A 27,421-nucleotide genomic window follows, 5' to 3' on the forward strand; every position below is an offset into this window, starting at 1 on the left:
AGTGAATAAAACCTTAGTCATACTGGTGGTTGATCAGCTGCCAACCACCAGTCATGAGGGGAAAAAAAGTATCCCAGACTGGTTGGCAAAAACGCGTGCCCTTTGGTAGAATATTGCTGAGGTGTTAGTTTGAATGGAAGTGATAGACTTGTCTATAAACACTGTCCAGCTACTCAGAGCTGTAGTGAAAAGTGGGATAATAATGGTAAATGGTAAATGGCCTGCATTTGTATAGCGCTTTTCTAGTCCATAGGACCCCAAAGCGCTTTACACTACATTCAGTCATTCACCCATTCACACACACATTCACACACTGGCGATGGCAAGCTACATTGTAGCCACAGCTGCCCTGGGGCGCACTGACAGAGGCGAGGCTGCCGGACACAGGCACCACCGGGCCCTCTGACCACCACCAGTAATCTGGAGACCATTTGCCTTCACAGTAAAAGCTTTCTTTTGAAACATGTTGGAGCTCTAAGGCACAATTTGTACCTTGAAGGCAAACTTTCACCATTTCCAGTTGCGTCACACTTTTTTTTTTTTAGGTTTTACTACCCCTAATACTTAGCAGATGTTTGAAGACAAACGTGGAAAACTACAGGCAACCAGGTAGTAATCAACGCAATCAGTAGGTGGTTTTTTTTGTGCAGCACCTTCTTTGTAACCGATTTCACCCAATGAAAGCCAGTAACCTCCAGAACCACCGCCAAACAGTCGGGGAAAACACATTTTTCTCTAGTAATGGTTATATCACACCCAGTATGGTGGAAAACACCTGAGCAATGTGTGCATAATGTCACAGGAGAAACCTCTATATCTGTGTACTGTCCCATGTCCGGAGCAGCTGGCCTGCTTGCATCTTTTTTGCTGATGTCCCTTAATGTGCACTGTCCCTCTTAAATAAACAAATAAATATAGATACCAAAAGCTAAATAAATAAACTTATTCCCATGGAAGATGAATGAAAAACTTATATCAGAGCTTTTTACCACTTTTTACCACTTTAACTGTATTGAATGTTTTTGACATGTTAATCAAAAGCATTTAAACTATTCATCAAAAGGAAGCAGGCTCATTCTTTTATTTCTCCTAACATCTTGGGTGTGGTGTGGATTTATGCAGGTTATGGATACAATTTGTTGTACATAAGGAATGTATGCACATACACTTGTAGAGTAAACAAAATATGTTGAAAGTATGGTGGTCACGGTCACTCAAAGACTTTAACTGTGGCCTCACTGTGTCCTTTAATATTGACTGTGCATGTTTTTCTCCAATTTGATCAAAATCTTTGTGCACATTTTAGCTATATTTGCATTTGACATCACAGAGATCCTTAAAATGAAGTTAACAGCCCAGTATGTTATCTGCTTGCAACACATGTGTAACACCCTTGCAAGCCTTGGCAAGCTGAAGAAACCATGCCCAAAGGTACATGAGAGGGTTATGGAGAAACGTCAGGCTCTTAATTTTTTGCCAGTTTTGGGTGAGTTGATTAATTTGATGTAAAACTGGGAAAATTTATTATTGTTATTATTGAATAATATTGTTAATGTGTGTGTTGTTTTTTCCAGCTGTGGCAAGTTTCCTCGTCAAGATAAGTAAGTGTGTTAACTGGGTGCTTAAGATATGTGGCTAAGATGACAGAGATCTTCACGCTTTTCAGATGTTTGCTTCTTAAAAATACTCTCAGAAACAAGGTTACAGTAATGTGGACAGTCAGTGTTCGAACAAAAACAACAAGAAAGTTGATATTTTCTTTAGATTTTAAAGTTTTATTGTTCACTTTAATGAAAAGCATTCAATAATGTCTGATGTGTTTCATTTTGTATCAGTCAGCATAGTGGTGCTGTGGTTATCCCTGCTGTTTCACAGCATAAAACTTCTAATGTGTCTTTGTTTTCCCTGTGTCTGCTGGCTGTAATTACAGATATCAGTCAGTAGTCGGTAATACCAGGAAAACCACTTTTCAAATTCTATAAAGCAAAATGGCTTAATGAGTGTCCTGTATGTGATTTAGGACCTTTTTATTATTATTGATGTACAAAATTGCCAACAGCAGTTAAAGACTGGTCCCTGTAAGGTGCAAATCACCATTGCTGGGGTTGTTACTAAAAGAAAAGTAATAGATTACATATTACTCTTAATTTTAAAGAAATGAATGTTTTTTGTAATTTGTGTCACAACTCATTGAATTTTGCCTAACATGGCCTGAAAAGCTTTTGTGATTCCACAAAGTGCTGTAAACATCCCTCTGAGATTTTGGTCCATTTTGACATGATATCATCACACAGTTGCCTCAGATAATCTGAATCTCTTCTAACATCACCTCTCAAAGGTTGTATTTACGTGATTTCTTGATGCAACAGGTCTGCCGGTAATCAGGCCTGGGTGTGGCTAGTGAAAATGAAATCAGCTTTTAAAAATTCCCAAATAATTCATGATTTAACAAGCGGGGGAAATTACCTTTCCAGATAAGTCCAGGTAGGTTTGGAGAGCTTTTGCATTTACTTCTTAGTTTAACATTAAAAATGTTTTTGATTATCTGAAACTTTAAAGAGTGACGAATATTTAAAAAAAAAACAAAACAAAACTAAGAAATCAGGAAGGGGGGAAAAAATTCCACATACATATGTTTTTTCCATACATCAAAGGTATCTATAATTTTGTACCAGTGTCGTACTAACATTACAGCCTGGGAAAAACAGTTCAAATAAATCATTAAAAGTCCAATATTACAATGAAACCCATGCCCACGCAAGTTGTAAATAAACTTCTGACCACAATTGTACGCTCAAAGTCACTTACCTAGGTCGCTGCATGTTGATGCTGAATAGCATCTTTACGCTGAGCAAACATATCATAGAGTTCATCACCTTGTCTCTGAGGCCGACCCCAGTCACCCTTTTTAAGAACCTAATTTCTACAATTCAACCCACAATCTTCCTTCAGTCACTACACACAGCTTAAGGTCACAGGTAAGAGTAGCAACATAGACTGAACGGTACTTAGCCGGTGTTATTGAGCATAGTTTTAAATCTTTTTATAGTTTCAAGTTTGCATGCACAGTTGTTTCATTTGCTTCTTTAGGTGGATCAAGCTCTTTTCGCCCGGTGCTGACTGGTCCTGACCTGGCCTTCAGTGGCCCGAGGGTGGTTTTCCGTTGTGTTGCATCTAACGTCTCCCCACCAGTCATCTATGAGCTGATAAAGGATGGACGTGTGCGAATTGGCCGCAATAGAGATTTTCAAGGTGGCCAAGTTGCATCATTCCCTATCAAAGTAACTGCAGCGTCAGAAGGGTCATACCACTGCAGGGCCACAGCTGGAGGAACCAGAGAAATCAGCAATAGCATTAAGCTGAGAGTAGTCAGTGAGTATCGGATGTTGGGTAGTTTATTAAAGCTTACTCAACTGACTTTCCCCTTTTCTTCACCAACTGTCTTTTATTCCCTGATTTCCAGCTCCACCATCATATACCAGAGTGACCTCTGAACCCTTCCCCCCAGTTGCATACGAGGGGTCACGCATGGCCCTGAGTTGTGACGCTGAAATGGGGTCCAACCTTTCCTACAGCTGGTTTTTTAACAGGAAGGAAATAACATCTTCGACTTCTCTCTCCTTCCACTTTGTGGAAAACAAGCTGCTGGTGGAGAGGGTAACTCCTGAGTATGCTGGAAATTATTCTTGCAGTGCTTGGTCCAGCGTGAATGGGATCAAAAGGATTTCCAGCAGCACAGAGGTCCAGGTGACAATCAAAGGTACATATTAACAGAATTTACAAAGTTTATAAATACTACGTTTGCTACTTGGCGCTATCAGCCAGTTTAGTTCAGAAATATCTCATGAAACACTGAATAGATTTGCATGCAATTAGGTCCATTGTAATGTTCCCAGAGGGCATTTTTAATGAGTTTTCATTAGCACTGAGGGATTGATATTTTTTCCATTTCAGTGAAGTTAAAACTCTTCCTCCTTCCTCCCGCACCAGTCTATGTTTCAAAGCCAGAGATCTCCTTCTCCGTTCATAAAGAGGGAACCAGTTACCATGGCAATGTGACGTGCTGGTCAACAAGAGGGAGCCCTCCGGTGAACTTGTATCTTTTACTAGACGGTAAAGAAGTGAACTCCGTCACAGCAGCTCAGACCCTGGCTGCCTGGTTCCTTGTAGTCGTAGTCCCCGAGCTGGACATGGGAGAGGCACGATGCCGGGTGAAAACTGAGAATCAGGACCTCACAAGTGAGCCTGTGAACCTGGAAGTAGGTATGAAGATGTGTGAATGATCTCGGTCTTTACCATAGACTGTAGATGGATGCAACCAATGCAAAAGTGACTTAAAGGTGCATTCTTTCTCCTGTTGCCCATTAGAGATGCTTACATTACAATACAATATGAAGTTCAATGTGTAAACGATTCAGATCGGGGGATTATCTAGGATTTCCATCGTGATTTGTCACTATTTAAATAAAACTGAACTGAATTGAAGTTGCGTTCAGTAAGTGTTGATGCAGAAAAGGATCCAAAACAAAAGACTGACCGTTATTTAGTTGAGGTTTATGAAAATCCACAACAGAGAATCAACTAATGAATCCAAATGTCTGAAAAAGTCATAAAGCATAATCAGCAGGGAGAACTGAACTGAACAGGCCGACAAAGGAAGGCAGCAGCTATATCCACAAAGAGGTGAGAGACACCTGGAAGAGACAGAGAAGTAAAACTAAATACTAAACACACAGACGCTGCCAAAATAAAACAGGAAGTAACTAAAACATAAACACGGCTCCCACAGACCAAGAATTAACAACAAGACATGGGAACAAACTGAAAACTCAACCTATGAAAAAATTAAAAAGCTCAAACACATAATAAAAAAAACGAAACTAGAATTACAAGAATAGAGAAAATCACAAAGAGGAAAACTCTTAAGTAAGGACAGACACAGGACCAAGACAAGTAGACTCAAACCTAAGAGCACAAATTCATGAGGAAAGCGTCGTTTTTCTAGACTTGTTTTTGCAACCAGACGAAACGCCCCCTGCTGGCCATTAGAAAGACTGCATGTTTAAGACACCTCTGCATTGATATGTTTTACATGAAGTCTATATTTTATGTGAGATTTGTGACCCTCTCTTCCTTCTTCTTTGTCTGTCAAGTTCCAGTTGGAGGAAATGTGAAAGTGGAGGTGGAATATCTGTACACAGCTGATTCCAAACTGACTACAGCAAGGCTGAGCTGTCACGTCAGCAGAGGAACTTTTCCTTACATCTCCTGGCTCTTCAATGACTCTGTCCTTCCCTCTGAGTCTCATCCGGATTCCCACACTCAGCCCATCCTGCCTCACATTGCCTTCGCTGACCGAAGACGATCCCTCATCCTCACTAAGCTCAGCCCTGAGGAGTCTGGGTATTACCGCTGCAGGGCCAGGGACAGCTACGATGACTCTGGGCCCTGGGTGGAGAGTGCAGCTGAGCTGGTCCAAGTCACAGGTGAAAGACCAGGACTAAGAGAGGAGTAAAACTTGTGGAGTAGTCATTTTGGGAAGTATACTAACTTGCTTTATTATTGAGGTTTATAAACTCCATGTAATGGTTCTCTGCAAGAAAACATACAGTACCAATTGAAATAAGCAGTCATGATAGATCATTTCCACCTTAAGACCGTCCCTTGAATCTTTATGCCACAGTCCAGACATGAGTGTGGTATTGAGCTTTTTGTCTAGCTCTCTCCAAGAAGGCCAAATTATGCTTTAAAAAGGATTTCTGTTCAACCCAGGCTTTTGTTCACATGCATCATTTAATATAAATGTGTCTTCCTGTGGGTTTCTGCACTTTTTATGCCTTCAGTCAACTCCATGTCTCAAGCAGCGTCCTCAACCGAAACGCCACCAAGTCAAAGTAAAAATATTTTGTTTGTTTTATTAATCTTATTTCTGCACAAAAGTTTGGGGTCATGAAAAAAAAAAAAAAAAAAATCTAAATATTTTAAAATATTTGTATTTATTAAATGAAAGTGCAGAGTGATGAAAAGTACAGTCGATTAAATAATGAATTTGAAGTTATTTTGCCCTTTAAATTCTACTTTTGTCCAAGGAGTAGAGTTACAGCATTGTAGTCTTCATTGATTGTCAGTAATTCATTTTTTTGAATTCTTTAATTTTCTTTTTTTTTCCACCCTTTCTTTGTGTCTAAAGTCTTGATTTTTGTGATTATAGTTAGGATTCCTGTTATGCTTCCTTTGTCATTCTAGTGTATTACAAATCTTAGGTCTGGTTTTGTTTTAGTTTTGTTTGTTTTGTTTTTAGTAATAAGTTTTGGTTTGTGATTTCTTGCATTTAGGATTAAAAGAGGATGCTAGGGATAGGGTGAGATGGTGGCAGACCCCTACAGGGAGCAGCTGAAAGAAGAAGAAGAAAAGAGGGTTCTTGATTATCATGATAGCCCCCCTTGTGCTTCCTGCGTCATCTTGTTAGTAGTAGGTGTCAGTATTCATGCCTGTCAGTCTCTTTGGGTTATTCTCTGCTTTTACTTTGAAGGATGTTTTCTCCTGTGCCCTGTGTCAGCGTTGTTTCCTGTCTGTCTTCTTTTGAGTCCTCATTATTCTCACCTGTTGTCAGTTGTGTTCACCTGTGCCCCCCACCCCCACGTAGCTCTGCCTGTCTTTGTGACATAACCTGCTTTGGCTGTTTAGCGTTAGTGAAACTTCCTGTTCTGATCCTAGTGCAGTCTCTATCGCGATCTTCTGCTCTCACCCCCTTTTTTCAGATTTTGAGTTTTTTGCATTGCACTTTTTAAAAGAAAGTGAATTTCAGCGGGCTTTTTGTTTGTGAACTCCATTGTACACAAAGCACCACCTACAAGTGAGACTGGTTTCATGGGTACTGAATAGATGCAAAAACATCACCTCAATAGGCAAAAACAGATGTGTTTGGTGGCCCAGCCAGACATACAACCAGCTGTTTCTTTCTTACATAATTCTTGCATATTTTGGATCTGTGCTGATTGACCTGTTGTACGAGGAAGCTGGCTCCCGACAAGAGCGATCCTAAACGTCTGTCAGCTAAATCCATTTTAATCTGCACAAATCTTATATTTACCTCCACATCATACCCCAAACCAGAACATTTCCTCCATGAGGCTTGACAGATTTGTTCTGTTTTACACAAATTTTCTTCTTTTTAATCCAAACATATTTGGACATCTGTAGCAATTTTGCAGCTCGAGGTTTGTGGGAAACATTTGATAAAGGGAGACAATGAGGTGTTTGTGTCTCTGTCAGGAGACTCTTTGTGTTCTTGCTCAGTCCTGCAAGTTTCCAGCATTGAATGTTCTTCCTTTGTTAGAATAGCCTTTGGCCTTTTTAATGAAAACAAAATTGCGTAAAAATGTAACTGTCATTTAAAAGTCATTAATGATTGATTGATAACGTTTTATTGCTTATTGCTTGTCATTTGCAACATTTCTGGTACAGTTTATACTATTTTATTTCAAAACAAATATGCAGTTCATTCAAACTTGTAGATGTCACAGGTGACCCTAAACTTTTGTGCAGCAGTGTGTGCGCTGCCTCAGAGTGTGAAACTGTCTTCGTCTCATCTCTTTCAGGTTTTTGCATGAACATCACAGAAGCTGTCACCATCGCATTCTGCTGCTTCGTTCTCCTCATGCTAGCAGTGGGTTCAGCCTGCGTGTACAAGATGTTTGAAAACAAGCAAGGTGTGTGTGAGAACCAGGAATCCACTGATTGGTACACACGCAGGAATTCCTATTAAAACTTCTTGTCTTCTTGTCATCTTATCTGTTGTTCCAGCTCATACCAACAGTGTTCCAGCAAAGTAAGTTTTACACCTGAAACACTCCAACTATAACTAAGTGTGATCATCTTATATTTACATAACACTTTAAAGCCTGAAAAATGAAATAATGCAAGAAAATTCTTTTTTTTAATGGAGTATTTAGCGAACTTTCTGATGAAGTAAAAAAAAATAAATTAAATACTAATTTGCATATAAGAGTTGTAGTTTGTATCATATTTGCTACATGTGGTATTGTTCTGCAGTTTATTCCTTAAAAATGTATCATGCAATTCATTGCAGTGTATTTGGGGGGGGCAGATAATAATAACAAATATTTTTATTTATTGTTTTATTCATGAAACACTTTAAAGAAGGAATTTACATGACAACCCAGCAGCTAAATTGATTAAGTAAAAATAAGTAAAAATCTGGAAAGAGAATAACAAAAAAAGACAGAAAACACAAACGATGAAACAGAAAATAATAAAAACAGCTGAAATACAGTAACCTTACAATGAAATACTGAGACATAATCACATTAAAGCAAGTCTGTATGCTTTAAAAAAATATATATTCAAATGTCACTGAGCTTTACCTCCATAGGTAAGCTGTTACAGTCAAAGCATCTTGGAGTTTGACTTAATTTCTGAAGAGTCAGACGGGTTCGATTCAGCTGCAAAGTGGCTCAATTTTTTTAAATGACCTGAACCGAATGTGCTTTAAAAGAGATCAGCACAGAGTTGAGCTTATTGCTTATTGCTTGGAAACTTTCAAAGTTTATGCTTTTCGATGGAATATAGATATTCTGGCCTTTCAAAATATTTTAACCACGAACGGGCTCATATCTAAAATATCTGGACTTTGATATGGCTCTTTTGTTGTTGTGTTATTATTTGCATGTGCATTCTTTACATATTTTCTTTTATAAACTGTTTAACGCTAAGGAAGGACTGTTTGTTAGTTACATCATCCTCTTCATAAATGTTTGTGCCATCTCACCCCAGCTCTGATGCACTCCAGTCTGAACTGACGCCCCAGTCAGGGGGAAATATGGCTGATACTACTGCTACAGATTGTGATGTTCAAAATCAGGTATGCAAGCAAAAACTATAATACTACTATTCAGGATCAGTGAAATGTTAGTGTCCAGTCACACTCTTAATGTCCCTTTCTTTCCTATAATTAAGAAATAAGTATATGTAAATTCACTGAAGGATTTCTGTAAAGAACTACTGCATTTGGTACATAAAACAAGGAACACATTTTTCTCCACTTTCCTTAGTGTGTCAATTTTCCTGTTCTGAGCACAAATTCTATATTTTTCTCAGGGGGATATTTTTGGAATCTGATAGGAAATCACACATGCTTGAACAAACTGATAAGAAATAATCAGTGTACAGGAGACATAAATATATAGCATAAGCTTTCAGACTCAAACTATGTAAACTACATGAAGATTTTGAAGATGCCAAACCCACAGACTAGTGAGCTGCACCAATGGTTCCTAACTGTAACAAGAAAACATTAATTTATTTGTCAGTTCTTAACCTCTACACCATAACCTCCACACTGGCATTTGCCAAAAAATGATTGAGGGAATTTAAGCTGTTATAAATGGCTTTTTGACCTAAAATCTGTCAAAAATAGGTGAGTCATATCACCATATATATCGATCACATCAAGTAATTTAGAGCCAGAAAGAGCATTCCTATCAAAAAGCAGCTGCTGCAACCAGACTTTTACAGTATATATCCTTTATTTATCCAGGTAAAAAGTGTCATTGACATTAAAAATGTGTTTTTCAAGAGAGATCTAGCCGAGGAGGCAGCAGAAACTGTAACAAATATAACATCACAGTTCTAAAAACTTACTGGAAGTAAACAAGAAGGACTGGATTGATGACAATATTGGCACAAATATGCAGAGTCATAAAATACTTCAAAAACAAGTCATTTCCTTGTTTTACGTAAAAATCCTTCATAAATCCTGTTCAATACAGTCTATTTGCTAAAATAAGCGACGATATTAGACGTTAAAAAAACAAAACACAAAGACATTGGAAATCACTTTTTGGCACAACACCAGTGTCCTGCATAACTACTGGTATGTGTGCTTGTGCCCTGATGTTTCATGTGTGGTGCCAGCTAATAACAAAAACAGTTCCTGAGAGTCCTCGCTCTCTGTTGTTCGTGTGTTCGTGTGTTTAGATGTGTGACTGCACAAAGGCACTTATTTTGAACTGTCAGTCATGCAAAACTGTTTTTTCTGGATCCAAGAATAAAAAAAAAAAGTGAGCAGAAAAAGTTGCATTTAAGCCAAAATCAGCTCCCTTAGATGTGATTGTAACATATTTCTCTCTCTCTCTTTCAGATCACTGAGGTCACAGTATAATGCACAAGACTCCTTCACCTCCTAATACAATATTTAATTTTAAATGTTTATATTATGTTCATATTTAATGTTCTTGGGTTACTGAACTTTCTACATGGCACTGTTGGAACATTCAGTTATAGACAAGTGCGAAATTGCATTGCCTACCTCCTGTATACTGTTATTTTGATGCAAATAAATTTTTAATGATTAGATTACTTTTTGTTTCTGGTGTTTTTGCTTTTTTTTTTTTTTTTTATTAAAATAATGCAAAAACACATCACAACACTTACTTTCAGTTTTACTTTACACTGTGTTTCACGTGATATTCATAGCAAACAACACCAGTTAATTAGCTGATATGACAGAGGCACGGAGCAGGGAGGTCCAGAGTAACACTATCAGTTATTTGCACATGTTTCGAAGAGGGTGTGTGCGTACTTTTCCACATGCATTGCCTAAACACACAGTTTAAAACTGACAACTGTCACACTTGTGTCTGACAGCAGCTCCCTGTAATAATTTTCAAGGACTAATGTTGTATTAAAGTCTGTTTTTCCAGAAGATGCTTGCTTCCTTCTTTGTGGTCATTCTGGGTAAGCAACACAAAGGGAACCACAGTAAACTTAATATTTCGCAATGTTAAAATCTTCCAATCTCTTTAGTTTCTTTCTCGTTTTTTCATCCCTGCAGGGTTGTGCTGCTGCTTTAAGGAAAGCAGTAAGTGAGCGTTACTGTTTGTATGTGTGTATTTTAATTGTGTTGTTGTTGATTCTTTTTGTGATATTTTCATTGTCTTTCCTTCTATTCTTTATAGGTCAGTTTTTTCTGGGGCATCCACAACTGTATGGCCCCAATGAGGCTTTGGTGAAAACGTATGTAGAGTTTCAATGTGAAGTGCCGAACCACCCGATAAATCACGAAATCCTGCTGCAGATATTTAAGTGGGTACATTCAATTTAACCACTGTGGTGAGACACGTTACATTAAATGATGACATTTTTCTAATTACTACCCTTTTTACAGGGAGGATGACCCCAACAAGGCATTGGGTGAATACACTTCACTGGAAGGGGAGGCCGCAAACATTCCCATGGTTATCAAAAAGCGTTATGACGGCTATCTGAAGTGTGTGGCTAGCGTACAAAACCGCTCCATCTCTCATATTAATTCCACATCCAGCAACCTACACTATTTAAAGGTTATCGGTGAGTCCCTTTATTTATATGCATATAAACAGTTGCTGACTATCACTCTGGGCTGTCTTTATTATCTTTTAATTATTTTTTTAATAAAACTGTTTCATTGTGTTTCACCAGTGCTTTGGATATAAAAAAAAAAACATAACTGCTTTTGTTTTTGAAGTTGGGGGCTGAAGTTTGGGGAAACAGTAGTCAGTATCAATAAGCATTACTGTTGTTCAGAAAGTGCACCATGATCTCAGCCTGTTCTTGTGTCTGTCCTGCAGAGCCGGTGAAAGGTGCACAGATCATCAATTCTGGTCCAGATGACTTCTTTGAGGGAGAAACACTTCAGCTAATCTGTCAACTTAGCGCTGGAAATTATATCTCCTACAAATGGCTGCACAGTGATCAGCTTGTATCGCCGTCTTCCCTCCGTCGTATTTATGACAACCAGCTCACGATCTACAGGTTAGTGACAATCAAATGAAGCAATCCAGCAGGTGCATGTTACTAATAATCAACAGTCCACTTACATTTGAGCTTCTGACAGCGTAGGATTATCTAAAAAACCACGTGCTGCAAATCAAACGCACTTGATTACCTGATCATCACCAACTGCAACCAAGTTTAAGTTTAGTGAAATACAAACACAGCCAGCAGCTCATACTCACTGTCAAGCATGATGGAGAGCTGATGATTTGGGCTGGTTTTGCAACAACAGATGTTTTCAGTCATTGAGTTGTTCATGAACACCTCTAAGTATTGCACAGTCAAATGTGAGGCCATCTGTCCAACAGCTAAAGCTTTGCCCAAACTGGGTCATGTAATGATTCCAAGCATACATACAAATCTACAACAGAATGACTGAAAAAGAAAAGAATCAAGTTCTGATTTAAATGCTGTGGCAGGACTTTAAAAGGGCTGTGCGTAAATGAATACTACTAAAACTCAATTAAATCAAGTAGTATTTTAAAGAAGAATGGGCCAAAATGTCTGATGTTTTACGGTGGCCCTGAGAGGCCTGCAACTTAAGAAAACACCAGTAATAAGAAAAACGCTGCAAAAGCATACAAAATACAACGGAAATAGGAAAAAAGAAAATAGAAATAGGAAAAAACTGATTTCCAAAAGCACAAGGGAAGTGTTTCTGGGGAGACAATAACCCGACGGACATGTTGCAGGAACCCAAAACATGGTAGGTGTGTTTTATCATGATTCATATAATACTGATGACGGATTTTTAGGCTAATAGTTAGACTAACACACTTACCTCTCATCTTTTCTTTCCTCACAAAACCGATAGATCCTCCACTTCTCCACAAGTGTCTCCCAGCGCAATTCTTAGCATATTTTGGTTCCTGCAACTGGTCCGTCGGTTTATTGTCTCCCCAGAAACACTTCCCTTGTGCTTTTGGAAATCTGTTTTTTCCTATTTATGTTTTCTTTTTTCCTATCTCCGTTGTGTTTTGTGTGCTTTTGCAGCGTTTTTCTTGTTGCTGGTGTTTTCTTAAGTTGCAGTCCGTTTGGCCTCTCAGGGCCACCATAGATGTTGCTGTTTGTCAGTTTAAACAAGAGAAAACATTGCATAACCATTAAGAATAATCATTTAAGACTGATTAAGAAATCATCAGCTAATTTATAAAACAGTCATTCAGACCAAATGTTTTGACAGATACAAGGTTTTTAATTTACCAGGTAGGCCCACCCTAAAGCATACCTGATATTCTTCTTTTGACTCTAACAGAAACTAACAGGGACCTGAAACTAGTGTGATTAGACCATAAACTTATCAGAAAATGATTTAAGAGTCAATCTCTCATAGACTCTAGAACTCCTCTAGACTTCTTTTACGTAACTGGAGGAGTTGCCCCCTGCTGGCCATATATTGACACCTATTTTTCCTGTACAGTCTATGGAAACAATAAATTCAAATATTACAGGAATAGTTTTCTTTGTCACCCTCAGAACAAATCCTCAAGACAGTGGCTCCTACAAGTGTGTGGCTACCAACGTCTTCAACAAAACAGTCTTCACCTCCAACAGCTCTGAAATTGAAATCACAGTCAAAGGTTAGCACTCATTTTGTGGGGAAAAATCCTTCTGGTCATGTTTTCGTAAATTCATCATGGTTTGTTTTTTTGACAGCAGATCAACAAAATAACATCACTCTTCTTACTCTTCTTTCAGAGTTTGTGTCAACCCCTGACATCTCCTTCACTGTGTTAAAGGAAGAGCCACAAAATTATTTTGCGATGGTTGCCTGTAACTCAACACGAGGAGATCTGCCTATCACCTACTCGCTGTACCGTGGGAAAGAGCAGGTCTTCAACATGACAGTGGAAAAGAGACATTCCGTATTTAAGCTTCCTTTGGTCATGGACCGCCACTTAGGCTTTTTCAGATGCGATGCGAGCAACGGAGAACAGACCACATACAGTCAGTGGTTGCCCTTGCATGTTGGTATGTTTTTAAAACTGTTAAGAAATTACTGAGATAAGCATGTGTTTTTACAGTTAACATCTATTTGTCTTGACATCCCTTTCTGGCATCCAACAGTCCCTGTTAGTGGACCTGTGACAATGCATTATGACTACGACACTGGAGAAAACTACGCTGTAACTGGCCTGAGGTTCTACTGCAAAGCCGAGAAGGGATCACATCCACACTATCAGTGGTTCCACGACAAAACCCTCCTACAGGATCGAGGAACCTACTACTATGTGGTGGACCAGATGCCACAACGATCGATACTCCTGCTATCTGTGGGGAGGGAAAGCGCCGGGACGTACTACTGTGAAGTATCAGACAGCTTCGACAACAGCACCGCCATAAGCAGCAAGAGACGATATTTGGATAAAGAAGGTACAGTTGATTTGAGTCAAACATACAGATACCAGGTGACAGCTTAAATCATCTCTTCATCTTCCTCCCCCTCTAGTGCTGAACCGCATTCCTGACTTTGTAGTGGGAGTTGTATTTGGAAGTTTTGCCTTTTTGATTTTCCTGATGTCTGCTTGTTGCTGGATTGGAGTGATTTTCAGTGAGTACAGATGCTTTTTCTTTCATCTCGTTTTGCAGCCTTTGCATTTGCTGCTGAGAAATAACATTATTCACTTTCGTTTCAGGGAAGAGGCAGTATGGAGAAAAGTCTCTGTGAGTTCTTTGTTTAATTCTGAAACTGCTGAAAAGTATAGTAACTATAATGTCAATGCTTCCTATGTGAAGGGAACTGTGCTACTTCCTCCAGAGTCAGGTTTTTCTTTGTTTTTATTGGGGTGTTATCCACCATAGGCCACTGAAAGAAACAATGGTGGACTATAAGTAACAAAGTAAAGTGGCCCTGCTTCCTGTTTTCCTTTTGCAGCACAGCGGCTTTTCAAAGAACAGCAACAATGAATGTAATGTTCAAGCCTAGATTCTTATTTGTTTGTGGTTAAATATTAAAGCTATCAAGGGAAAAACTCTACTGTATATTAGATGCTACACCCTTCTTGTCTACAGTTAAGACTCACCATCACAGGGTTACCAGAGAGCTATGAGTACATTTGTGATCCTGTCTTTAATGACATGTAAGATTTGGGGAGCTAAGATTGAACATGGGGTGCTGTGGTTTGGAAATTTGGAAAAGTTGGGGTTTTTTTTATGATAATGGAACTGAAACAAGTGATCAATGTGTCTTATAAAAAATGTCACATGAAATGCTACTTACTTATTTTTGACTTCACTAAAATGGGTCAGCTTTCAACAACCTAACAGCAGTTTAAGATATAAATAACGAATGAAATAAAATGAATAACATGGAAGTCTGTGGAGATTGAATCACTTTGGGGTATTAAAGTAACTGTAGTTGTTTTGAATTTGACCACTTTTTTCACACCCCTTTCTCTCCTTCCCTTGTATGGGACTATAAAAATGTCTGTGCTTGCACACTTAATCATTCTTAAGACAGCTGTAGCCTACATGTGCATTTTGTCTCTTTGCAGGTGGAGCTTGGAGATGCAGAGAAGCAAAGCTGTATATGAGGACGAGCTGGTAAGTGGCGATTTCTTTAGTGCATTCAATGACATACTGATTGTATTGTACCACTTTACTCCCAGCACAGTAAGCACCACTCAATAATGTCTTCTTATAGGACTTTTCAGTCCACAGTGATGATTCTGATCTGCTGAAAGCAGCGAGAGAGGATGAATTCGATCAGGTGAGGCCAGATACGTTTCTTTTGTTACCCAGTTAGAGATAAACAAGCCGTTGAAGTATTTTGTTTGTTTTCTCCCCTCAGGCATCTGAATCCTCTGAAGATGAATGGCCCCAGATTCAGAAGAAGACTTTGAAGGATGAACCAGTTTAAAGAACTACGTGGATGTTTGCTCTCTAAACGTGAACTGTTGTAGTGAAATAAACATTTGGTCAGTGCTGCAGCGTCCTTACAGCATGAGCACTTTTACCAGTTATCTGTAAAACATTGTGAAGGACAAGTTAAGTCAGAGGTGCCAAGTTTAATACTGATGAGGATGAGGGAAACAAAATTAAGAAAGAAAGAACTCTCTTTAACCAGTGGAATCATTTTTGACCCCAGTTGTATATTTATATGTGCCTGTGTGATAATTTTTGATTGCAAAATTATTTTCTAACACGAGTTTGTCAGTTTACTTGTTCCACGGCTTTTCTTTGTGCTTTACAGGAATTGGGCGATTTGTATGCATGGATTAAGGAAAGTTATGTGGGGTAATTAATGTGTTTGTTTGGTTTGTTTATTTTTATCATGATTTTCACTCGTAACCTCTACATTGTAATGTTTTGCAGTGAAAACTGGCTAACAAACCAGGATATAGCAAGCTCCGAGTGTTGCAGAAAATATTAAATATTACACATTTAAAAACAACAAATTTGTTCAGACTGTGTCTGGGCTATGATGATTTTATTGTAATTATTTGTTGGTCAAACTATTACAAAGTTATCAGTTCATCTATATTTTGGTGTGAAAAATGATGATAGCATATAATTTAGCATAGAAATTTAATTTTTTTTTTTTGGGCGGGGGGGGGGGGGGGTGGAATGGTAAAACGTTTAATACAAGAATTCTCTAAATAAATCATCTTTCGTTTGTACATTCGTGTTTGTCTTAACTCATTTCTGGATAAAGACTTTTGAAACACATAATTGACTACATTATAAAATTTGTGAATTTTAGTCATACATGAATGAGCTTATGGCCACTATAGTCAGTAAAACCACTTGGTTACTTGACAAATAATCAATTTGTTTCTAAAATGTTTTTTAGAAACTTTGCACACTTTCTGTTCTGCACAATGTTGCCGCCATTTGTGTAAGCTTGTATCTACCACTGGAAAAAAATACTTTTTTTTTTGCCACCTATACGTCGTCTATGAGTAAAAATCTGGGGTTATTATCTACTTTTAAAAATTCAAATATCTAAAATTTATTTTTCTAAATTAGATAATAACTTAAATTTTGTGTCATTGCTGTGAAATTTTCAGATAATAACACAAGATTTTGACCTATAGTTGGCTTTCTTGTCTGAAATAAGCTTCTTTATTCTTAGCCTCACCACACCTGGAATAAAAATGCACTACATTAAAATAAAACAAAACATACATTTAACATTGAATACATATTTGATACATTGGGGTGGCTGTAACTCAGGAGCTAGAGCAGGTCACCTATCAATCTGAAGGTTGGTTGTCTGCTCCATTCTGCTCTGCTGCATCTATCGGAGTGTGAATGCTAGATGAAAAGCACAGAAAAAAGTGCTTGTGTGAATCGGTGAATGAGGTAAATTGTATAAGAGCACTTTGAGTGCTCAGTTATATATAAGAACCAGTGCATTACCTGCAGTTTTCAAACTCTGCAGAACCATTCAGTAGGTGTAATTGGTCCAGTTCTAGAAATTCTGGTAAGTAATGGCTCTCAGAAAATGAAGATTTCTGCAGGGAACCTCTGTAGAGCTTTAACAGGTAAACAGGGTCATTCCTGAATTATGCTTCAGTGGGAAATCTACATGACCCCTACACCATTACCTCCATGGCGGTATTTGCCAAGAAATGACTGAGGGAATTTAAGCTTTTAAAAATGGCTTTTTGACCTAAAATCTGTCAAAAATAGGTGAGTCATATCACTAAATATCGATCACATCAAGTAATTTAGAGCCAGAAAGAGCATTCCTATCAAAAAGCAGCTGCTGCAACCATACTTTTATATATTCTTTATATATCTGGGTAAAAAGTGTCAGTGACATTAAAAATGTGTTTTTCAAGAGAGATCTAGCCAAGGGGGCAGCAGAAACTGTAACAAATATAACATCACAGTTCTAAAAACTTACTGGAAGTAACCAAAAATGACTGGACTGATGACAATATTGGCACAAATATGCAGAATTAAAAAATACTTCAAAACAAGTTATTTCTTTATTTTATGTATAACCCCTTCATAAATCATGTTCACTACAGTCTATCTACTAATATAAGTAACCAACCAATTTCTGAGCCACACAAGTTTGAAGGCATTTTTGACGCTCAAAATGTGGTTTTAGTGTTAGTGTGTTAAGTTCTTGTTAGGTTTAGGCTAAAGGTTAGACATTCATATTTGAAGGTTAGGTTTAGGGAACGCATTGTGTCAATTAGATTTCCTCACTTAGATATAAAATGCAAGGATGTGTGTGTGTGTGTGTGTGTGTGTGTGTGTGTGTGTGTGTGTGTGTGTTTGTGTGTTTGTTTTTCAGAGGCAAACTTATTTGTCCCACTAGCGTTTCCATATCTCATCAGTTCTGATAGTTTGTCTGCGTTTTTGAGTCCTTATGTTGACGCTGCTATTGTTATCATTTTTGTTATGATCGTATTATCGCGATGGTTGTTGTTCTCTCGCTGAAGACTGCAGTAGCCGAAAACGCGCAGTAAGCGTCGGTAATCCTGAGCGGACCAATCACAGTAGCTGATAGTTACTTCGCCACCAAGTTTTGTTACGACGTATTTCCCGCTGAAGAGTAACTTGGCCACAGTTTTCTGTGTAGCTCCGCCCCTTCTGCGCACAGCGGCTACCTCAGGTGTCTCCGAGCTGGTCCCACTTGAGTGCAGGAGGCGGCGGTAGCTGGTAGTTTTAGTCGACTGTGACCGGAGCGTTGCTTTCCCCTTAGGTCTACTCGCACCGGAGGATCGGCTGAATGGCAGACATGGAGGAGACGGGCGGTGTAAGTGCGTACGGAGCTGCGCTCGCAGGAGGAGGTTTCGACTTTTACAAGTTTATCCGCCAGCCTCAGACCATCGTGCGCTTTCTCAGCTGGGTGAGTGCTGTTTGTGTTTGAAACTAAAGGTCCAGCGGGGTATGTGAGCAAGTCCGCGCACAGAGGTGAAGATGAGATATGTTGGTAATGCCGCGGGACAGCGGGCAGCTTTGTGCGCTTCCTCCGGCGGGCGTCGTATTTACAGCAAGACTCTCCGTGACAGCGCCGCAGGTCACCCCCGCTGCTGCTGACTGAAAACTGCACTTCCGGGAAAACACTACCTGCCAGATATCGGCATTAATAATTAACTCCTTATAATCCACAAGATTACGTTCTCATAATTTCACTTCACACAGCGGATGGAAGTCGATGTTTTTAAAAGTCTTTATTATTCGAGGCTGAAGCGTCAGAGTAGGTGGTGTTTACATTAAAAAGGGGAAATCGTGCTGAGAGAAAGTTCTCGGAACTTTTACAGCCCTAATCACCTGTTGCTGGGTAAATCTTAAGGCACGCAGAATTTGGGATGTGCAAAGTCCTAAATGAATCTCAATGAGACCGTTGATATAGTGAAAAACATACTGTTGTGCAACCCTGAGTGACTGAGCAGACACCGAAGGACCGTTTTCTGTCCTTGAACACTTCCTAGTTGAAATCGAGCTACGACATCTCCACAGAATGTACTAAGCTTGACTGTCGTGTGCTTTGTAAATGAAGATTAATATTCTCCCGTGCAGGACAGGCCCGGGCAAAGACGAGCGCACACATTAATCTGCAGAGTGAACAGTTTTTAGTGTGGCAGATGAGGACAGACTGTGCCCTTGGCTGTAGCTGTTGTCTGTGTGCATGTGTGTGTCAGTGGTAAACAGGGGCTAACAGGCAGGTAAGGTGACACCCGCTACTCTGTTATGCTTGTTGAATGTCTGCTACTGATCTCCCCCTGTGACTGGCACACACATGCAGTGCAGCTGTGCTCATCTCAGATTCTTCCAGGCTGGATCACTGTGTATCTCTGGTGATTTTAATCTTAGAAAATGACACCTGCATGTATGATTGCACAAAAGAGGAGCACACCTGGTCCTGGGACCAGTGTTATCATAGTTTTTATTTAACTTTTTTTTTTTTTCATTTTCCATTAACGCTGGCATTTATTGCAATATTGTGTGTCACGAATGAATTGTGTACCAGTGAATGGAATATGTTGCCCGGCTGTTGTAACTAGGCAATTTTTTTTTTTTTTACAAAAACTTTTGCAATATCATTCAACACAGTTTAACCTTTATTAGAATACCGCATTACCACATAGTGTGCTCCAAAACATGGGAAAAGGAGAAGTGCAAACCGCCTCCAGTTCCCCAGAACTTTCCAACAACATGATTGTGGGATTTATCTTCCTATTTTATACCAGTTTTCTTAGTAAATATGACTCACCTTACATTCAGTCATCTTACTGCTTTTTGTAGCTTCTCCAGGGCAAACTTCCTACATGCCTTCCTGAGTTTGCACTTATAATTCCATATGATTGAGAGACCTTTCTAAGTATGAACAGCAACTGTTGTTTAAATATCAGTTTTGACCAATCTGACCACAAACTTAAGACATTTCCTGTATAAAGGGTATGTCCAGTTGTTTCTTTTCCACAGAGTCTTTATATTTTTGTTATTTTGATCACTTGTATTGTTACATATTTTTACACACCTGTTTGTTTTGGGTTTTTTGTTTGTTTGTTTGCTTTTTGGGTGGAAGGGCTATAACAGCCTTACCTGAAACAAAAAAGGGCATACACTCGCTCCTGGCCATTAAAAGTAGCTACACCTTCCCTGAAACAGTATATTTGCAGTATATTTATGTAACTAAATGCGTGTCATTTAGGTTTAATGCAAAAACAAGTCATCCAAACAAATCTTATTTGCGTTGCTTATTGACTGAAAGTTCAAATCAACATGTGACACTTGTGCGTCGGTTCGACATTTGTTATTCATTGCACAAACACTTTCTGTTCTTTTAAAAATGTACAAAAATTTCCATCTACTCCTCTGAAAGTCCCTGTCTTACTTTTGTTCCATTTTAGGGAACCCCCCTCCCCGCTTTTCACTTCTCCAATGTCTCTGTCTGCAGCTTATTTTCTGTATCGTTGGTTTCATCCCACCAGCAGGACTTTGGCCTTCTTTCCCTTCCCACCAGTTAAACAGTCTCTCTCTGTCCTCCTCCCAGATCTCATTATAAGCAATGTTAGGGAGCTGGTGGCATCTCAGGAATCACATGGCAGGCAGCTGCACTCAGAAGTAGGTCACATGGTTAGGTGGGTAACCAGAGCACAGAGAAGCCAACCACGGGACAGCCTGTCAGAGGGAATAAACACTCCACATACTAACATGAAGGAAAGTCCATATTTCAGGGGTTGATAGTAAGAAAAGATGTTATGTTATAATTATGTAGCTTGTCCATTTTCCACAAAAATCACCCGCTTTTGTGACTTTGTTGTTGCTAAACAGTTTCATTTCATTTTGATAGATGTGGTGTGAAGACAAGACAAACCTGGGGGTGTTTGCTAACTTTCTCACATGAGTTCTAAAACAAGCCTCTTTTTGATCCTACTTCCAGCTGTTGCATACAAAAACACATTGAAGAATTGGCTGCTTAAAAAGTATTTTACATGTTGCCTTCATGCTACAGCACATTACGTATTTTCTAGGAACTTTCATTTTTCATAAAGTTAGAACAACGGCTGTCTGGAAGGAGCTGAAAAGGTCATGTAATGCCTGCAAAGAGTTAAACACCTTCACACGTTTGAAGGTCTGAAAAACAAATAACACTTGAAAGCACAAAGTTCTTTACTTGCCCAACAGGTTTAATTTTTGATCTGCACGCCAACGTTCTGTAAGCTACACTGAACTCACAGATCCAAAGACAGGTGAAGATCTTTTCTTGGTTTTATGTTTATTAACAACAGCATATCTAAAATGCAGATTGTTGTTTTCCATCCATTTTGCCCATTTTGGTGACCTTCACTCTAAATATCCAACCTCTGCTTGATGCAGAGACACAGACACACAGTGATACAGCACTTCTTTAGTACTAACACTGATGTCGTTGGGTTCTTGGCAATACAAAGTGTCCAGTGTAAAATTCATAAACTTTATTCCTAACTATAAGTAAACATCAGACATGGCATAAAAAATGACTGAAACAAAATGTAACAAGTAAATAAATACATAAATGTAACTATTCATCAGTTACTTAAATAATGCATAGTGCAACCAAGAAAAAATATTTGTATTTTTTTGTCATTGTAGTTTGGTATGAGAGTCATTTCTGCGTTTTCCTGTCGTTTAAAGTCATGCTGGTTTCTCTCCTCTGGTCTGTTTCACCGTGTGCATGATTGGAGACAACAAGTAAAGGATGATAATGTTACTTTAACTGACAATAACCCTGACATATGTTAAAGAGAGAGCGAGCAAGAAGCTGACAGCGACAGAGCTGCCGCTGCATTTTTATCAGGTTTTCTGGGTGTTTTTTTTTTTTTCTTCTATTTTAAACCACGAAGAAAAAAGTAGAACTTGTTGGTTTAACAAACCTAAAGTATCTCCAAACTGCTCACACAGTATCTTCGTCTAGCCTATTGTAGCTCTCCAGAGCACAGTTGTACATGCCGAACATCACATTGGATGAATTTTATTTTTAAACAACAATATTATAATGGTGGATTTGCGGCACATGTTACACATGATAGAAAAATATCTGTTTTTGTTGACTCTTAGCTTATTGAATTCGCTATGAGCGTCACAAGTTTATATGTACATTAAGTCAAACAAGATCATCTTAAGACTGGACACCTCTGCCAGGGCTGAGATATCCCTGCACATCATTCATAAATTGAGTCCAGGAGGATGTCTGGACCCTGATTAGTTTGAGATATTTTGAGCGATGCAAACATCAGCTTTTACCAACAATTCCGCGTTTATTTACTCTTCATTCGTTTTCATTAATGCCCGCCTTCTTTTCTCTTTTTCTGTAGATTTTTGCCATGGTGGTGTTTGCCTGTATCACGGGAGAGGGCTACGTCAACACCCCCTACGAAGCTGAGGCCAAATGCATCTTCAATCACAACGACTCGGCGTGTCATTATGCAGTCGGTATCGGGGTGATTGCTTTCCTGGCATGTGTGGCCTTCCTCGTGTTGGACGTTTACCTGCCTTTTATGAGCAACGCAGAGGAGAGGAGGTTTGCTGTCGTTGCTGACCTGGGATTCTCTGGTGAGCATGAACGTTTATTTTTATAAAGATTGCACAAGGAAGAAGAGACTGACAGAAAAACCTGAGGCAATGACAGGCAAAATAGTTGGTGGTGATGCAAAGTGGGTGGGTGTGTTTGCAGAAGTGTGTTTACAGCCTGGTGCAAACATAGTTTCAGCCTCTATATGTAATTTATCTATTCGTAGCAGCTGTAAAGAGGGCGAAACCATTTTTAGAACTCACTCATTTGGATTCTGTGAAGAGTTAAAGTTGGGGCATGGCTGCTTTGATTGATAGGTGATTGCTATCTCCTGGGCCTCACCTCTGCTAATTAGAGTCACCGAATTGTACCCTCGACTCTGTTTGTGCTGTTGTTTCCCTTTGGAGCATCTGTCCTTGGGAATATGAATTACCCACTCCTGACATAGAGGGAAGGGTCACTCCATGTTAATACAAAGTACCTCTTAGTGATCACCTTTAATCCTATAATGCAAGGGTGTCAAACATAAAGGCCCAGTGACCAGAATGGGCCCAATAAAGACTCAGGTCTGGTCCACTGGATGGCTTTGGACAATGTGCAATGTGGAAGGCATAGATTTTTGCATTTTAACTGTGTTTTCACAAGTTTTAGATTTATTTATTTTTTCTACGGATAAAGAGCTCTCCCATTGCCATTCATACTACACCAAATTATGATAAACAATAAAATAACAGAACATTTCCCGATTTTGAGGTCAGAAATATGTGTTTCTTCTTTCATTCATTTCAGTGACCTAGATAAACTCAAACGTATTGTTGAAATGGCGCTTCTTTCTTCTTTAAACTTGGTTCTCTGAATCATTCGCGTCCTGATGGGAGTGCTCTCTTTCAAGATGATACTCGCATCCACTTGGCATGAGCTAAAGGCTACAGCCTTTGCAGTCATCACATCATAAACTAATTGAGCATCTTATGGAGATTATAGATTGAAGTGTTTTCACCACCATCGTCAAAAACGCAAGAAAGTGAGTGATTCATGCATTCAAGCTGTTCCTAAAGCGTGAACTTGTTCATGTCGAAAGCCTCTGAGTGTTGGTGTAATCTGGGACAGGCTGCTGACTGTTTCCCTGACATAACACAGTATTCATCATTGCAACATTAGACGTGGAATGAGCTGCAGGGTGGAGGAGGAGTATGACCTCACATATTCAGATGAAAATAAACAGACATCGGCTTTCCACAGTCAGCCATTCTTCAGGAAAACAAAAGAGTGTTAGTTTGGAAAAACGGCGCGTTTTCGTGCGAGCAGATGGAGACGGGGGAATCCTGTTGTTTATCTTTTCATATCTGTATTTTCAGCTGAACGCTTCTGTTCCTCCATCCAGTGAGGAAAAGGTGATCATTTGTGCGTCTGTTTCTCTGGATGTTTGTTTTAGGAGTGTGGACCTTCCTGTGGTTTGTGTGTTTCTGCCTGTTGGCCAGTCAGTGGAGTAAAACTCCCGATGACCACTCAATCCCCAAAGACGCCGCACGTGCCACCATAGCTTTCTCCTTCTTCTCTATCGCCACCTGGGTGAGTGGGATTGCGGCTTTGATTTAGTCACTTTATCATTCAGTAAAATTTAGTTTTGAAAGTATTTTGTAGATATTTTGATCGTGTACTTGATGATGCTTTTTTCTGATTTAAAAGAGTGCTTTAACATTTTAGAAAATGTACTGATTCCCTTAGATGTGTTTGTTAACCCCAGTCTTGTAGCTTTTCATTAAGATTAAGATAACAGTGTATCTATGACAGAGGATAAGGAAAAGCCTAATAAGTCCACTCTAAAGAGCTGCTTACATCTTGGTGCCAGATACCACAGAGCCCTTCAAATTGTATTTCTAGCCTATTCCTCAGCAGGTCAGAGCTGCTTCTGGCAGAAAACAGAGGTTTAACACTTTAGGCAGGAATGCTCAGTGTTTTTGGCTCATCAGTGCATAATGAGTGTCTCCCATTAATTTTTTAATCTTGTGTAAAATTTGCATTATTTCTGTTATTGCTGAAAAAAATGCTCATCGGCCTCTCGTGTGATTAATTACTTGCACATTTTTCACAGAAGCTTGAATGACTTCATCATTTTTATTCTCATCATGCAGGGAATCCTAACATACTTCGCCCTGGGTCGTTTCCGCCATGGTGTAAAGGATGTTGCCATCCCTACCTACACGGAGACGGTGCCGGATATTGCCACCCCTTATCCTCCAACCTATGCCCCCACCTCCTACAATCCCACCACTTACACCCCCACCACTTACACCCCCACTACTTATACAGCCTATCCCAGCAATTTGCCTGACATCCAACAGCAGCCTCCTCTCGCCCAAAACCTCCCGCCCAAGGTAGATGCCGGCTACCAGCCGCCCAGCTACTGAGACAGAGGGGAGGTCACATGGGCCAGGTGGTGTTCGTCTGTCGGTGGACTGACTGCAGTTGCACTGCACACCCGCAGAGCTATATCATATTGATGTGGTTTCACGCTGATTTAACGATGTCAGATTTGAGAGCCTGAGCAGTGCAACTCCATGTTAGAGAAGAGGAACACTGCTGTTTACGTCAGTGGGTCTGTGATCAGGTCTTAAGACATCAGGCTGACTGCTGAGATTAGTGCTGATGATTGGGTAATCTGACCTTTGACCCCTGTGCAAAGATGCAACTTTTACCTCAAATGAGCAGATCCTGGAGGTAGAAGAGGGTCACATAATGTGACATTATGAAGAGTGCTTATGACAGCCACAAGTGGAAGAGGCCAGCATTTAATGTTTTGCTCATGAATCTGTTGGAACTTGAGGATATGCATTTATACAAACAATTCACAAGTAAAACTGCCATTTTCATGGTTGTATGTGGCTGATTATATTTTCTTATTTGGTCATACGTTTTGTTTTGTTTTGTTTGTTCAATTTATTAAGCCTGTGGAGATGCAACTAGTTTACGAGGTATTAAATTAATTTGCAAATGCGAGTTGACTGTTAGTGTGAAAAACTACTGTAAAGCCAAATTCTGACAGAATTGTATTTTGTGAAACTTGGGAGTCTACATACAACCATAAAATTATCTATCCATAAATGTATTCTTTTCCATGTTTACTAACTGTGAGGACCCTGAATTTAATCAAGTCTGACTGAGGCAAATACAGCAGATTTGTGTTTGTAAAAAAAAAATTGGTTAAATGTTTCCAGCCTGCAGCAGCGTTCATTGGACTTTGATCCCACCTTTAAGATAGAGAGGGGGGAGGAGACTCTACACAACTATGCATTCATTGAACAGATTTACCATATCCTAATACAGACGAGTAATTTATTAACTGCCATTAACAATGCTTTCTTGCTAGCCTGTGAACAGATCAGCCTCACACTTCCTCCAAGGTCTCAGTGACATTTTGTTTCCTCAACACTGATTATTATCTGCTTCTTAGTGTTCACTGTGGGAGAGGAAATATACCCAGTGTGTTAGTATAGTTACAGAATAAGTGCTTAATTTGCAACATGTGCATCCACCACATACACTTAGAAAATCTGGGGTTATGCAATGTTGCTTTGTGCCCAACAGTTAAATGTTTGCTGGTTTTTAATCTCAGCTGTTGTCGATCTGATTACACTCAAAACTTGGCCTGGCATCAGTTTTGGCGTGGGTGTGCAAACTCTGAATTGTCAGTTGGATGGGCTCATACTCACTAAACATTTTTCTTATGCTTCTGCTTTTATATCCGTGGATGGGGAATAAGGTTTGTTCCTTTAAAGATGTGCATAAATTACTGAAGCCAACTGTATGAAAACATTGCTTATTTATCATTTGTGCATCAAAGGGAGAAATTTGAATGACATATGTAAGATGGTGAATGATAGTAAATTGTGCCATGATTAAATCTTGAAGTTATTTTAAGGTTAAGCAGCTGTGCATCACAGCTGCCCTCACTGCTGTGCGTGAATGATTTTTGTTAATTTCCATACTGTTGAAAGTTCTGAAATCAAAATTGGCAACCCGTAGTTGTCAGTGAAAGGAGCTTGAAATGATTCAACTATATTTTTTTTTCTTTAACATTATTTCCTGTTTGCAGCTTCAAAAGTAAGCCATATCTGCCTCAGTGACAAAAATGTAAAGTGATTATTTGCTGCACGTATCAAGTACAAAGTATCCTGCATTTGTGCTTTTGCTTAAATGTTAATCATAACTGGGTTAATGCACATAGCCTCATGTTTTAGATGCGAGACTGGTTTGATTTGCATGGTCTGCAAGTTTTATAAACACTGATCAAATTGTGCTTGGTTCATTGGTTTTTCTATCATTTCCTGTTTTGTTTTTGATCAAGTTCAGTTTCTTTTGCCTTCGTGCCAATGTCACAGATGCACAACTGTTGAATAAAGTCATAGGTTCAGGCGTCTTGTGCATGCTGCGTCATTCATTTGCTGCAGTAGTACAAATTTAATATAGTTTGCAGAGGATATGCTGTACTTTCCCATCCCAACATGACAGCTCACAGCACAGCCTTTGAGTCTGCCTGGATTTAAACAGGTTATTTTAGGCCTCAGATGCTTGTGAGTGTATTTACCGGTAATTACATATCACAGTATGCACTAAACATTTACA

The 27,421-nt window shown here is 39.2% G+C and overlaps 3 protein-coding genes across 5 annotated transcripts; all 3 read left to right on the forward strand.

Moving 5' to 3' along the window:
- Positions 1-1,359: 1,359 nt before the first annotated feature.
- Positions 1,360-10,380, forward strand: LOC101482846 (Fc receptor-like protein 5). Of its 3 annotated transcripts, XM_004538996.5 has the most exons (11): positions 1,361-1,486; positions 1,575-1,601; positions 3,091-3,372; positions 3,464-3,760; positions 3,991-4,263; positions 5,154-5,486; positions 5,844-5,894; positions 7,602-7,712; positions 7,807-7,831; positions 8,797-8,884; positions 10,163-10,380. In XM_004538996.5, the coding sequence occupies exons 1-11, from the start codon at positions 1,381-1,383 to the stop codon at positions 10,181-10,183; spliced, it is 1,614 nt and encodes a 537-aa protein (XP_004539053.2). In that variant the 5' UTR covers positions 1,361-1,380; the 3' UTR covers positions 10,184-10,380. The 3 variants fall into 3 exon arrangements, 2 of the variants coding, with proteins under 2 accessions (XP_004539053.2, XP_076741254.1); XM_076885139.1 differs by lacking the exon at positions 5,844-5,894; XR_190877.5 differs by lacking the exons at positions 7,807-7,831; positions 8,797-8,884; positions 10,163-10,380 and adding an exon at positions 6,336-6,471 and having other exon boundaries at positions 1,360-1,486.
- Positions 10,381-10,616: 236 nt separating this feature from the next.
- On the forward strand, positions 10,617-16,454 carry si:dkey-93h22.7 (Fc receptor-like protein 3). Its single transcript, XM_012919129.4, has 13 exons — positions 10,617-10,758; positions 10,856-10,882; positions 10,980-11,106; positions 11,189-11,370; positions 11,631-11,814; positions 13,312-13,415; positions 13,534-13,806; positions 13,903-14,208; positions 14,285-14,386; positions 14,472-14,499; positions 15,330-15,378; positions 15,479-15,544; positions 15,626-16,454. The coding sequence occupies exons 1-13, from the start codon at positions 10,728-10,730 to the stop codon at positions 15,692-15,694; spliced, it is 1,548 nt and encodes a 515-aa protein (XP_012774583.1). The 5' UTR covers positions 10,617-10,727; the 3' UTR covers positions 15,695-16,454.
- Positions 16,455-18,295: 1,841 nt separating this feature from the next.
- syngr2b (synaptogyrin 2b) lies at positions 18,296-27,214 on the forward strand. Its single transcript, XM_004538994.6, has 4 exons — positions 18,296-18,643; positions 22,599-22,836; positions 24,231-24,367; positions 24,931-27,214. The coding sequence occupies exons 1-4, from the start codon at positions 18,524-18,526 to the stop codon at positions 25,204-25,206; spliced, it is 771 nt and encodes a 256-aa protein (XP_004539051.1). The 5' UTR covers positions 18,296-18,523; the 3' UTR covers positions 25,207-27,214.
- Positions 27,215-27,421: the final 207 nt, after the last annotated feature.

The sequence above is a fragment of the Maylandia zebra genome, linkage group LG6 (genome assembly GCF_041146795.1).
Source record: "Maylandia zebra isolate NMK-2024a linkage group LG6, Mzebra_GT3a, whole genome shotgun sequence".
Classification (NCBI taxonomy): Eukaryota; Metazoa; Chordata; class Actinopteri; order Cichliformes; family Cichlidae; genus Maylandia; species Maylandia zebra.

Bases quoted from the DNA above. Each gene is read 5' to 3' on its own strand.
- LOC101482846 (XM_004538996.5), top strand. From the start codon at position 1,381: ATGTGTAACACCCTTGCAAGCCTTGGCAAGCTGAAGAAACCATGCCCA. The intron at 5,895-7,601 runs GTAAAAATATTT...CATCTCTTTCAG, and splicing joins CGAAACGCCACCAAGTCAAA to GTTTTTGCATGAACATCACA. The intron at 7,832-8,796 runs GTAAGTTTTACA...ATCTCACCCCAG, and splicing joins ACCAACAGTGTTCCAGCAAA to CTCTGATGCACTCCAGTCTG.
- si:dkey-93h22.7 (XM_012919129.4), top strand. From the start codon at position 10,728: ATGCTTGCTTCCTTCTTTGTGGTCATTCTGG. The intron at 14,500-15,329 runs GTGAGTTCTTTG...GTCTCTTTGCAG, and splicing joins CAGTATGGAGAAAAGTCTCT to GTGGAGCTTGGAGATGCAGA. The intron at 15,545-15,625 runs GTGAGGCCAGAT...TTCTCCCCTCAG, and splicing joins GAGAGGATGAATTCGATCAG to GCATCTGAATCCTCTGAAGA.
- syngr2b (XM_004538994.6), top strand. From the start codon at position 18,524: ATGGCAGACATGGAGGAGACGGGCGGTGTAAGTGCGTACGGAGCTGCG. The intron at 18,644-22,598 runs GTGAGTGCTGTT...CTTTTTCTGTAG, and splicing joins TCGTGCGCTTTCTCAGCTGG to ATTTTTGCCATGGTGGTGTT. The intron at 22,837-24,230 runs GTGAGCATGAAC...TGTTTGTTTTAG, and splicing joins TGCTGACCTGGGATTCTCTG to GAGTGTGGACCTTCCTGTGG.